The sequence below is a fragment of the Neopsephotus bourkii genome, unplaced genomic scaffold (genome assembly GCF_033783945.1).
Source record: "Neopsephotus bourkii isolate Nb327-2 ecotype Australia unplaced genomic scaffold, CSIRO-AGI_Nbou_v1 NB_1768, whole genome shotgun sequence".
In the NCBI taxonomy this organism is placed as follows: Eukaryota; Metazoa; Chordata; class Aves; order Psittaciformes; family Psittacidae; genus Neopsephotus; species Neopsephotus bourkii.
Genome location: NW_026902242.1, coordinates 12,103,962 through 12,117,916, shown reverse-complemented (window position 1 = coordinate 12,117,916; position 13,955 = coordinate 12,103,962). Strand labels below are relative to the sequence as shown.

Genomic DNA, 13,955 nt, shown 5'->3' with positions numbered 1-13,955 from the left:
TAGTTGTTTTTTATCTGATTTCATCATGATACTGAATTAAAGAAATTGCTCAAGTTGATATAACTGCAAAAAAGTATTTTTGTAATATACTACACCATACCTTATCAAATACTGCATAATAGGAGTGGATCTATGGAGTAAAACAGTACTGATATCCACACAGTGTGCATTTCTAGGTTTATTGTGGTTCTTATTTTAGTCTGGTGTTGAATACTGAATACCCATGACTAGCTGGAGCTCAATTTGTGCTTTAGTGTTTAATCCAGAAGGAATCCAGTTAGGTGAGGATGCTTGAACAAATTGCTTCACTGTAATATGGTGAATGACCAAAACATAATCCAGAACAAAATATCATTAGTGAAATGGTGAATTATAATGTTTTTGCATATGTCCTCATTCATGTAGATGGCTGCAATCCATTTTGAGATGTTGGATGAGATGCTGTGATGGGGGGGTGTGGGGTGTGTCTGGCAGTGGCAGTGAGGTCATTCAAACTGTTTTGGTATAAGGAGCCCTGGCACATAGAAAGGCAAGTGGTCAGTGCATGGCTGTACTCACCCAGCTAGCAGCTGCAGTGGGAGCCATTATGCCATCTGCAGCATCACTGATCACAGTTTTGACCACAAGAGTAAACCTACTGAAGCATTGCTATTGTGAGATAAATGCTTCTTACATAATGTAAATGTATAAATTCAAATGATATACATCAAATTCAAATTATGTATACTTTGGATTGTCACAGTTTAGCCTTGATCCTTTTGTTGCTTTTGTTTTCTTTAGGTAGTCCAACATTTGGGAATTTATCATGAAACAATATTGAATGTTTTATGTTTCAGAATTGCATGCGTAGGTGGGAGTTAGATATAAGATTAACATTGTGCAGTTTGTGTCAATTTGTCAATCAATATATGTGCAGCATTGTGTTTTTTTTCTGGCTATTTTACTTTACGCATGCTTCTTGGCCAATTTTTAGGCACCCTTCCTCATATCAGACAAGACCCATGCCAGTCAAGCATTTCAACAGCTCTGTGATGGTTAGGGAAAATGGGCTTTACATATATACTTGTGCAAACCTAGGAGATGAAAGTGAACACTGGTAAATCTTTTTGATTAGTCAGATACAATAAAGTCAGTAAATAAAACACTATGTGATGTAAAGAATTCTTAAACAGGCAATATTCCCAATCTATGTCTAGAGAGGGAGTGGCAAATAACAGAACAAGGAAGAAGTGGAAAAATGTTTACTATAAAAGTATTCCCCATGATAGAGATTAATTTTAACATCATCAGGAGAATAGAGCAGAAAAGTTGTTTGCTCCTAAGAAACAAACGTCAGGAAGAAATACAGGTCTGGGGTTTTCTATTTAAAAAAAAAAAAAAGGTAATTCATCATGGTAGGACAAATGCCTTTCAAATGTATTTCAAATAAAAAAAATCCTCATACTTTATGACACATCTGTTAAAATATTATGGAATATAAGCAACAGTAATTTATTATCTGCCTTTGAAAAATTGTCTTTTCTTTAAAGAATTAGCTAAAAAAAGATGAAGTCATAGAAAAAGTATCACCTCTTTTGGGGAAAAAGTCCTCAAAGCTCCTGATGTTAAAACAAAAGAAATGAACCCTAGATAGCTTTGGTTTAAGTTATGATGGTTGTAACATCACTCATCAGAAATTAAAAAATGGAGAGCAAAGGCTAATGGCTTGCTCTGGAATGCTCAGCAGTAGGAGTTCATGGCTTCATCAGCACGCCAGGGGTGCCGAGATAACTTCCAGCTCGAAGATAGCACAACCTGTCAGACCTCACTTTAATTGAATGCTAACTGAAGTGCTTTGGGCCAATATTGACACTATTTCAAGTACTGACATTGGCTCTCCAACATATGCAGATATTGCATTCAATATACAATAAATCAAAATAATACAATTACATTTCAATATTTAGAATGCACCTGAATTACTTGAGAATGTATAAAATGATTGCTTATACTTTAATTTCAGAATGAAATCGTTTGAGGACAGGTATCTCATGCAATTGATGTTGACTTCTTTACCTTTCTGCCAAGAGTTAGGCATAAAAACTACAACACAGTATAGAAACAGAGAGAGAGAGTAATGGAATGCCAGAACACATTTGTCTTTAAATCCAGAAGCACCCGTGTAATATCCATTATAGCTATTTATTGTTACTTCCATAAAATTTTATTTTACATGTTGAAAACTACATTGTCTAATTTGTCTTAAGGACCGTAGTAGCCGTTATTGTTTTAATAGGAGTTGTTGCAGGGTGGAATTATGACTATAAGAAATATCTGCACATCAGAATCTTTTATTTGGGTAGATTGCAAGAAATAGTCAGATTGTCAGATTTTTTTAGATTTTGCAGAAATTTGTTTGCAATTTTTAATAGCACCTTCCTGAATAGAATCATAGGTCATACTCAGTTATCCTCTGGCCTTTATCTCTGAAAGTTATGATAGCAGATGAAATTTCAGCTTTGTACTTCTTTGGTTTTAAACAGAGGACTTTTAATATCAGAACAAAAATGTTTTTTTAATACTTTGGTGGGGGTATTTTTGCTTTAAAGTAAACTATACAAAACCGAAGAAGCTACGTCCATACCTACCAACCTTACACTCTTCTTGTAATAAACAAGAGCTACCATATGAAACAGTATTAATTATAGCAGTAGTACAAATATGAGTCATCTCATGCTAGAGCAATATGTTTTCTGAAATAAAGAATTAAAATGTACTTCTTGTTCAAGTTAAATATCACTAGATTTAGAAAGCACAAACATTCCTCCTAATCTAATTTATTTTTCCTCTTAAAATGATCATGCTGTTTTAACTCACTGTTCTCATGTTCCATTGAGGTCTGTATAAATAGATTGCTTAAAAAGTGAATGTAGCTTAGAGTAAGAAATTCCTGCTGTGTGTGGCAAGCTATGAAAAGGGAAGAAAATTCTATAGCAACTGTTGTTAAAAGAACAGATATCCTGTTTGGGCATAGGTTGTTTGGTCAGAGTATTAGCTGTCTACTTTTCAGTACAGAGTTCCCACTGGGTTTTGATCGAACTCGTTTTGAAAGTACATTGTAGATCAATATGACAGAAGCCATTTGATGGTCTACTAGTTAAATATCAGTGGAGCATTCCTCCAAAACCGTTTCTAAAGGTACCTGGTTGTATTTGCAGAAGTGAGAATATTATAAGCCTTATGTACAAAAACTTCTAGAGCTATATTTGTTTATATTGATTCAATAATTTATTTTTTAATAGCACCTCAAAAGTCTTCATGTTTACATTAGTGATCTTGAAGATTTGCTAAAGTTTTATTTGGAAAACAATTTTGTTGTTCAGAGCCTTGTACAAATAAAAGAGCTAGAAATTAATTGTATTATTTAGTGCAGTTACAGTAAAGTTGCAACAGATACTCTGAGAAAACTTCAGTGTGGAATTTCTACAGGTCAGCAGATGTTCTCATTTTGATGTGCTCAGTAGGTAGGAGCTTTAAACTTACTCAAATTTTTGAAGCAACCTTGGTATGAGGAGGCTCAAATAAAAGATGACTTTTGGATGTGAAGTCTTTATAGATCTAAATAAATTTTCAGCTAAGGAATAGCTTTGGTTATTCTGTCTCTGAATACTGATAAGGGAACATACACCAGTGTATGAGTGCTTGCTAAGTATCTGAAGCATCCAGTGATTAAAGGAAAGTATTTGGGAAAATATTACAGCCATGCACCAAAAATGCCATTTCCTGGCATTTTGTTGTATGGCTCAGGCAGGGGAGAAGTGCTGTCAAGGGTGACTATCTGATTGCTTTCTTTCCCCAGGCTGATGTGGAAGGGAGAGGAAGCATGCTGTTTTCTGCTGAGAGATAACCTCTCCTTTTTCTCTTTCATTTTTCCCAAGATGGTTGGCAAAGTGACAGTGGAAGCATAGCTTAGTTTTCATTATTTACAAAATATAGTTTAGAAAACTATGTTCTTTCATGTTTCAAAGTATGTCATGAATGATCATCTAGTAAGCTCTGCACTCCATAAAGCCTTTGTATTTCCAGAAGACATTTCTTTATGTAGCAACAATACATATATATGTAAATGAAAATAAAAATAAAGGAGTTGTTATAATTTGCTGCCTTGAAATCTTTTTGGAAGAACTACAGAACTGAGAGGAGAGTCTGCCCTCAGGAACACTGTGTCTTGTACCACCATGTCTCACTGGAGACTCCTCCATTTGTTTTGGTGCACTTTTTGCTAAGTAGCTTGGGGTCATCTTCATAAAACAAGAGTCTTTAGGAGCTCATGAATAGCTAATGAAAAGTGGGTCAGGAAGGCACTGCTGTTTAAAGCACCACAAACATTTTGATCTGTTTGGCAGATCCAGCATGTCCTGCATGTGTACAGTTTTCATGAGTTATCTTGGGATAAGAAGTAGGTAAAGTTGGTTGTTTCTCCTAGAGACTTGATCAGTGAAGTGCTACATGCAGCACTGAGATGGCTTTGCATATCACAGCATTCCAGCTACCCAGTGAGGGGGGAGGAGCTACATTAGGTGAATGTATTAGCTTCTGGCTCTTCCCAGGAGGTTTCTTTTCTTGAAGAGGTTCTGTAAACAAGCAGGGATGTAAAACTTAAAAACAAGTTAAATATGAACTTAAGTACTTTTCTGAATAGTATTGGACCTCTTAAGCGAGACTTTAAACAGGGAAGCTTTTGATAGTATGTAAGGATTAAGAAATGGCATTGCAGTATTTTTACAGCATTTCCCTGGATCATACTTGAACTATTTAAAAACAAAGTGCAAGGTGTGAAGAGCAGTTGAAAATGATGAAATCAGTTCATGTACTTTGATCACTACACAAGCTTTGCAATATTCCTATAATCTATCCAGTCATGCCAAAAAGCTTCAAGTATCTATTGCAAAGTATTGACAAGAATAACAGTATTGGAGAGAACGCTCATCAAAAATGTCCAGTGGTCTGTGCAAATAAAGTTAGCAAATTTTAAATGAGATTAGGGACTAGCATAGAGTCAGTTTAATTGTTTGTAAGTGATATCATTAGTGTCTTTTATTTTTAAATAAGTGCTGTTTTCAGTAGTGATTTTTTTCACAAAACCCCAGTTTTCAATGGGTACTTCTTTATCTTTTATCAAAGTGTTTTGGTGCAGGGTTTTTGGTAACTATAGGCTATGCGCTTTTCTCATGTTGTGGAAATACATTTCATTGTTTAAATTTTAATCTCATCTGTCAAGACTTTCTCCATAGCAATGTTCCAGAAAGTTTGTAGCTTTTGTTTTGTATAAAAATATTTTTTTCAATAATGTCCTGTTAAATCAGAAATATATTTATCAATCTTCTCATGTTTGGTAGAGTAAATGTAAGAACAACTTGGTGCAGACACATATTTTGGTCTAAATTAGGGTTACGGTTTAGTAACATGCCAGGGAATCAGAGTAACCCTGAACAATAATGCATGTGAAATTATTTGAAGCAATGGGCCTGCTCTTCCTCAAAGTTTGAATCACATCCCTGAAATTATTAATGAAGAGTGCTGTAAAGGTAACTTGAATCATACGTAAACCTCTTTAATTTTTCCTTCCAGTGCGTGTTTATAGGCCTACAAACCAGACACTCAATTGCAAAATGTATTTTGAGAACTATTTCAATATTGTATGGAGATTTTGGGCTTTTTGTTGTTGTCTAAATATGTTTAATTAGATGCGTGTTTATCAAGATTGCTTGAAAGGGAATAATTGCATGTATTGGTTATTAATAAATGATTTTGTAACGGAGAGTTTAAAATAAATAGGCATATTTCTGTGCTCTAGTTACCATCTAACTTTTCCTGCTTAAATTTTTTAGGGAGAACCTGTAACATTCTGTGAGAATAGTTTTGTGAAGCATCGTTCCAGTACTACTAAGCAGTTCCTGGAAACTGCTGTTAATCTTCAACTGTTTAAACAGGTACGAGAGGGTAAATGACCCATGTTTAATGATTTACTTGTAAAACATGTACATATTTAAATACATTTTACTTTCTGTCAGCTTGTGGAATTCTGGGATAAATTGTAAGTACATTGTGTACAGAAAGTATTCTCAGTTTTGTTGTATTTTTAAATCTCCAGTTATAGTTAAAGCAGGGGAGGGAGAACTCAACAGAAAAATAACCTCAGGATGCAGACCCAGTGCAACATCTCTTCAGAGCCAGTCAGCTTCTTATCTGAACAAGAAAAATCATGGATCTCCCAGCTTGATGGCTGAACTTCATTTTCAGCTGTCTTGGCTCATAACCAAAGAACCTAAACAACATACTTAAATTGGACTTCAGTGGGCTTTTATTTAAAAACTGGATTCATACTGTAATTGCAGTTTTCATTGCTAGGCTTTTTGCAGTATGTGCATAGAGAATGTTACAAACCCAAGACATACGGGTGGCCTGAAGAATTTCTAGGTGATCAGTTAATGCAGATTTTGAGCTAATAAAGAGCAAATTGTTGAATGTCTGTAATAGTTTTGTTACAGTCCTTGAAATTAAGTTTTTTTAATGTATTTATTCTGTAACTCTTTTTTCTCATCATTACATTACCGCTTTGCATCAAAAGGGTGTTAAGGATCTTATTACTGGATTTTTAGTAAAATCAAGGAAAATCTGAACGAAAATTAAAGAAAATCTGAACGAAATCAGACTACTCATAGAAGTATATATTTTCCTGCAGGTATCTGGAATGATTGAGGCACAGGAGTTCATGTTTAAATAAGCTGGTGGACCCCTTTGAAGATATACTGCCCTGATAGATAAGGGAAATTCATTATACATAGAATCTTCTAATTTAAAAAAAAAATTTGGTGTTAATCAGAGGCTAGTGTCTAACATAAAGATTTATGCAAGGATGATAGTTTGTATAAGTCTTGTGAAATATGTTTCTTCTAATTGTGTGAAAGTTAAGGAAATACTGATCATAGAGTGGGACTCCTTTAATTTTAAAGTGTTTTATTTTATACATTAAAAGATGTAAGTAAAAATATAATAATAAAGAATAAATCTGAAACCTTTTGAAGCATCCAGCCCATCACTGAAAAAGAAAGATATAATAGAGTAAACAGTGTTGTTTATATTTTGTATATCTCGCTGTGATAGGCTGGCATGAAACTTCCTTAATAGGAAGCTGCTTACAAGCAATGTTTCTAAATTATTTTCACACTATTGCTGCTAAAGCAAGACCCTCAGCCTAGGAAAGTCTTAACTCCACTGAAACGAATGGGCTTGTCAATGTGGCTCTGTACTTACCCATTACATTTTAATATGTGTTCAATTAAGCAGAATCAGTTTACAGTTTGTTTATAGCTTGTTTTAATTTTATTTCGGCTAGAGAAAATAATATATTTTAGAGGACTAGGAAATAATAACAATTTTGATGATGTGTTTGGTTTAATAGCACCACTAATAGTAGGTTTTTTTCATTCCTCTAGTTTCTGTTGCAAAGGCTACTCCTACTTTTTCAGTTAATCCTCAGCCCAGCTGCATCTTCTCCAGTTTTTCCCATTGACAAATGAGCTGTTTTCAAAGTTGTTTGTGCTCAAAAGTACTAAACTGTATTTTACTTTGTTCTGGAAACTTTTAAACAGAAAACAGTTCTTCTGCCTTAAATCTAGACCAAGCAAGAAAATAGGTACTTTAAATGCACTTTTTCAGATAACTGACGAGTAAGCTTTATTTGTGCTATTTTATAAAATGCTTCTTCTGTCCTTTTTTCTTAGTAAGTTTTTAACCCCCAGCCCATCCTCTATATTAAAAGATGTTAATTCCTCTAATTCAATCATTGTTTTAATTTTGGAAGATGTATCTTTTCACCAAAGTACCAGGAAATCACTGTTGGAATAAATTCTGGAATTAACTCTTTGTGTTACTTTGATTCAGATTATTTTCCTCTTCAGCATCATCTTGTTTTTACTGTGTTGAATTTTGATGTTCTTTCTATTTATGATAGCCCAAAATGTATTAGCGCATGCCAGTCTTTTGTATCAAAACCTTTAACTAACCTGTAAATAGGATCATTCCCCACACTTACCCATAAATACCTTGTTTTTTTCATTACAAGCTGTTAATGTCTTTTTGGGCCAGTCCTTATCCAACCTGAAGTTCAGGTGTACTATTAAGGTACTCTGCTTTTATTTAATCTAAAATAGTATTTTGAGATGCATGAAAGAGATTTTTCTGGGGTATAGGTAAATTGCATGTCCTTCATCTAGGAAAGTAACTGTTAAAGAATCTGTGAGGACAAGAGTTTTGATAACTCATATAATATATCTTTCCGTTTACTCATTTACTCTTTTTCCCCCCAGAATCTATTTGTAAGTCCCATCAAATTGTAAAGGACAAGTAACAGACCAGTTCTGATCAGAACCTTTTTTCTTTAAGTAATGGTACTGTTACACTTCAGTTTAAATGTGTTTCCTTTACCTTGATGGACACAATTATTTCTTTATTTATTTTTACCTTCAGAGGTATGTGCTGGCTTCCTTAGAATCAGAGCTGAATTTAGGGAGTTCGTTACTCGAGATTTATTCCTCTGGTATTATAATGTCCATTTCAGCATCTTATTTTCATTCCCTTATTCAGCATCATAGTCTTCACGGAAAACTGAAACAGGATATTTTTAGCAGGGACCATGCCTGTGTTATCTTTTAGCCTCAAGCCTTTCTCTCAGACTTGTAGAGATGTCTTTTACATCAGGTTTATGACTTCACATTTTGGAAATTGAAAGGACTGGTTATATTGCTCTGGTAGAGAATAAACCAAAACATACATTTTCCAGGAATTCATAGAAGTAATTTATAATAAACACCCTGATAGGGTTCACAACTACAGGGACATGTGAACTTCAGTTTGCTGGCTTTAGCTCTCTAAAGCTGTTTCCTGTTCTAAATAGATTCAAATAAAAAACCTGGTTATAGTTATTCTTAAACTATTAGGATATTTGATAATATTAAAATTATTTCCCTTAAATATTATTTCCTCATTAAATATTATGTGTATGGAAGTTATTCTTCAGACAAAATGTTTGTTTTCTTAATTTAATTTCTTAATTCATAACTTAAACATTTAAATGTTTAACTAAATGCATACTTCTGTTACTGCTTTTCTCACTGGGTTTTTTTTTTCCACATATTTGATATTTGTACTATTATGTATGTTGTCTATTTATTAGCTTTTTTCAGAGCCTTAGAAAGGCTGCCCTTTCATGAGGGTAGCACTGAAGGTAGCTAATCTGTATTTCAAGCTGTAAGCAATTAATAGTTGCATCTTACTTGTCACACAGTTCTGAGTGTCCAGGGAAAATATTAATTCATTCTTAGTGCTAATGTGACCCTAATGCTAGAATATCTTGTTAAATAATGTAATTATATAAGTAATGTAATCTGCAGCATTTACTGGGATGTGTTCCTAAAATGGTGGAAAGTGCTAACTAGAAAAATATGTAATGAATGCAGGATTAGGGCTTGAAGAATATGAAGTCTTTGAACAGTATTAGTAATTTCTAATTTCATTTATAAAGTTTGCGAGTTGAGCTCTCTTCTTGAAAGCTATTGAGCTGTTATTGTGTAGAAATCACATTTATGATGATGCACTTGCTTCTACTAACTTTTGTTTTTAATAATGGTTGAATAGATTTGGAATTTTTACTTCTGCCTAAATAAGTGATTTGGTTTAGCTCACAAACATAATCTCTCCTCCCCTACCCATTACCACCTGTGCAACAAGATCTACTGAAATGGGTATGGTCTATATTTTGTTCTTAGAAACAAAAATTATTTACGTTTTATGGTAGTTCTGTCCATAGTCATCTAAAAATCCCAGAGTAGCACTGGAATTACTAGTTTTTCATGGAAAGTGCTAATCAACTAAGGGCTCTCTGATCTCAATGCAAATGCATTTCTTGAGATAGCTGTATTTCTCCATGTCTTCCTTTTTTCCCATTTTCAAAGTGGGTGTTAAGTTTTGCCTTTCCAGTCAGTGGTAACTTCACTGAACTGCCACAACTTCTCAATATGATGGTTAATAGCTTATTCACTTTATCCACCAGTTCCTTCAAGACCTGTGGATGCATTTTATTGGGTCCCATGGACTTGTGCACCTCCAGGTTTGTTAGATGGTCTTGAACCTGTTCTTCTACAGCATGTGGTTCTTCATTCTACCAGTCCCTGCGATTGCCATCTGTGACTTGGGGCAGTGTGGCTGGAGCTCTTGCTGGTGAAGACCAAGCCAAAAAAAATTGTTGAGTACCTTGGCCTTCTCCATGTCCTGAATAACCAGGTCTCCCATTTCCAGCTGGAGAGGGCCCACATTTCCCCTAGACTTCCTTTTGTCACCAACCTGCATACAGAAACTTTTCATGTTGCCCTGGCCATCCCTGGCCAAATTTAATTCTATCAGGGCTTTAGCTTTCCGAATAATGTCTCCAGTATCTTTCTGCTAACAGTTCTGTTTGTCAGTATTTACATTAAATACTCTGTTGGAGTGATCCTCTAAAATTTAGTCAGTGTCTCAGCCTTCTGTTGATAGGATTTACCAAATGGTGAGTATGACCATAAATCTTATGTTAGTTTATAGTATGGAATGAATTCATAACTTTCCCAAAAGAGATAATGTCTTACAGTTCAAAGGCTGGGGATGGGAGGTATGTGGTGTGGTTTGTTTGGATTTTTTTCCTCACAGCAGTAGCTAAGGATGCTCTTATCTCTTTCTCTTACTGTGAAATAATCCAGTGATCCCAGCGTGGTCTGACCATGAACCAACCTATCTGGAGAAAAGCCAACTTGGAGTAAAATGAAAAAAAAAATAAATAAGGAATTTAGACAAGAAAGAGAAAGAAATGGTTAGCTTTGTGCTGGCCTTATTCTTGCTGCTAGAATTATTTTCTGGTCTGAGAAAGAAATTTGTTTCATGTCACTAGTCTGTTCATTGCCAAACATAAGATTGTCACTGACACTGTTTGGATAATCTGTGGTAAAACATGATATAGCCAAATAATTAATTTTGGTTAGTTCCTACGTACTGTTTAGTACCAGTGCATAACTGATAACTCTTGCTAGAAGGTGAACTGTGTGTAACAGGAAAAATGCTTTCTCACTTTATCTCTCAGGCTTGAGTTAGCCTTTTCAAAACAAAAAGGGAGGGGTTGCTTCTTGAGAGAATTTTAAACCATTAAGAATGTGCTCATTGTGCTTCTTTGAAGCCTGGTAATACTGGAAAAGAATGTATTCATACTTCTGAGGTGTTTCATCCTTAATTACCTTATTTTGACTTTTTCTGACATACTTGGATCATTTCAGTCTTTGTACACTTACATATAGGTGTGAGTCCATGTGCTCATGTGTCTCTAACAGAAGGGGCAGCAAAATGTGACTTCCTTCTTTGCTTTTTTTTTTCCAGTTTATTGATGGTCGGCTATCAAAATTAAATGCAGGAAGAGGATTCTCGGATGTTTTTGAAGAAGAAATCACAGCAGGAGGCTTTGGTGGAGGTATAGGATTAATTTGGGTGTACTCATTGATGCTGCTTCTTTGACAGCTGTTCAACATGAAGTCCTTACGATGTCCTGTAAATTTCAGAAATCACCAATTTTGTTACTGTTTCATTGTTTCCATTCATTCTTGGATTTAGCCTGTAACAAATGACTACTGGGACACTTACTAATATGTATCAAGTTATAGCAGTATAGTAAATGAAGATATTTTGGTTTAATCCAGTAAAATAATACTTGATTTTCAGTGTATGATGAAATATCACTATATTACTTACATTTTTTACCGCACATTTTAATAATATGGTACATTCTCTCAACCGTATTTTTAAAATTTTGAAATTTGTGCTGCAGACCTTAGCTAGTTATGTTTTCCATAAACTTCTTTTTTCACGTCATTATTTCTGTAGTGCAGAAATTGGAGTGATTTCCCAGGTTTTTAGACAAATTTTATTTCTTCCACAATGGAAGTTTACCACCTCAACATAAATATTATTCCTTATGTGATTTCCATACATTCACTGACAATTCTTACAACACTTTTCGCATTAGCTGGCTTACAAAGTTAACCCCAATAGAACAGTGCGTACTTATTCCATTCCTGATTATTAAAGGATTGTTGGGTGGTTTCCTGTTAAACATTTAGTACAGCTCAATTGTTATATATGCATGACAGCAGAAATGCTATTTTATGGTCAGTCTTGAAAGTAGTTTAGAAGCATGTCCCCCCCCAAGAAATCATCAAGTGGTGCAGAGCCATCTTCACCTTCTGCAAAACACCTTTTTTGTACTCAGAGTATTTAAATGCTTTTGTTCAAGATTTTCAGTGCCTTCTCCTTCTCTCTCTGTCTTGTGCTATGATCTAGCACATAATTTGTGCTTTTTTTCTTGATTAATGAGGGGTTAGTTATAAAAAGATTTACTTCTTTTCTGCCTTTTTAGGGTAACTTATGCTTCTTTGTAAACAGATTTTAGGCACTGAGCATCCATTATTCAGATAGGTGATGTCAGTACTCAGAGTTTGCTTGCTGACTGCAGTTAGGGGGTCAGGAGGCTGCAATAAAACTGCAATAAAAGTTAGATAAGGCTTGTTTCTGGCTGTGTTCTGGCAGCCTGTGAGCCACATCTCACCTGGCTCTGCTCAGGAGGGAGTGCTCAGCTTTGCTAGCAGTTCTCGGTTAGATGGCACTGCGTGTGTACTTTTCAAGTCAGACAAGCTGTATATTGCCAGGCTGTGGACAAATTGCTTAGGGCACATATTCAGTATTTACATAACTGCTGTCTCATTATCGTTATGAAGTGCAGGGCTAACAATATGTATGCAATTAAAGGTGACATTTTGTGAGGCTAATGGTCTAGAAGTATGATCTTTTTGCAGAGTTAACTCCCACGAACTTTATCAGGAAGCCCAAGGTTTTAAACAAACAGGTGAAACTCAGCCTTCAGAAAAGTCACAGAAAGTTAGCGTAAGGTACAAGCTATGAAAAGGACAGGTGAACATATTCTTAGCTATAGAGAGTGTTATTTAAAAATTACTGAATCAAGTGAAAAATGTTTAAGTAATCTCTTTTTTAATTTGCTTTTTTTCCAGCAAAGAAAATGAAACTGGAAATTGGAGAATAGACGTAGATTTAATTAGTTTTTAAGATTTCCCCCTCCCCCCCATAAAGTGGTCAAAAAGAATACGAAAATGAATTTGTCAGCCTTCTTCATTACAGTTCTCACTCCAGAATTTTATTTTCCACAGAACTATACATGTAACAGAAGTATTAGTTCTCAAGAGTTTTATGTAACCTTCAATACATGAATATAGTGATGCAAGGCTTAGCACTTGTATTTCTTGTTGAATGTATCCATTAGTTTGTAATCACATGGACTTTACTAGTTGGTCTAATGTGAATGGTGATAGTATAAGGAAAACTGAAATCCTTTGAACCTCTTGTTTAATAATAATTTATTTCAAGTAGTCAACATTTTCTTACTAGTTTTAGGAAGTAGCTGGTGGTATGCAGTGTTACTATGGCCTTTTCTGTAATGAGTATCCATTTTCTTCATTGCCTTCCCTAAAGTCTTTCTACACAGCTAGAAGACAGTTCAACTTGTTGATTTTCTGTGAACTCATTTACTAACTCTAGTAGTTGCATTAGTCATAAGCTGTGACAGAGAAAGCTCAGATGTGGAAGAAGTCACTGTTAAGGACATCACAAGCCAGATGCTCTAGGAATACAGTTTAGAAGAATTTGAAGTTATAAAATGTCATGTTAGAGAAAGTATTTATGATTCATTGAATTTCCATTAATGCACTAGTAGTGGTTAAATGTCACCTTGTTACATGTTATTTGTGTACTAGTTTCTATGGTGGTTCCAGGGAGCCAGATCAAAGATGTAAAAAATGAAGCCATGTTTGCTTTAGGTTGTGCTT

At 34.8% G+C, this 13,955-nt stretch overlaps 1 protein-coding gene across 3 annotated transcripts in view; it reads left to right on the top strand.

The window, feature by feature from the left end:
• Positions 1–13,955, top strand: part of DENND1B (DENN domain containing 1B) — a 159,559-nt gene that overhangs the window by 123,755 nt on the left and 21,849 nt on the right. For all 3 annotated transcript variants that reach the window (XM_061378960.1, XM_061378961.1, XM_061378962.1), the window contains 2 exons: positions 5,871–5,972; positions 11,443–11,533. In XM_061378960.1, coding sequence (XP_061234944.1) covers positions 5,871–5,972; positions 11,443–11,533 — 193 coding nt within the window. The remainder of the gene's footprint in view (positions 1–5,870; positions 5,973–11,442; positions 11,534–13,955) is intronic.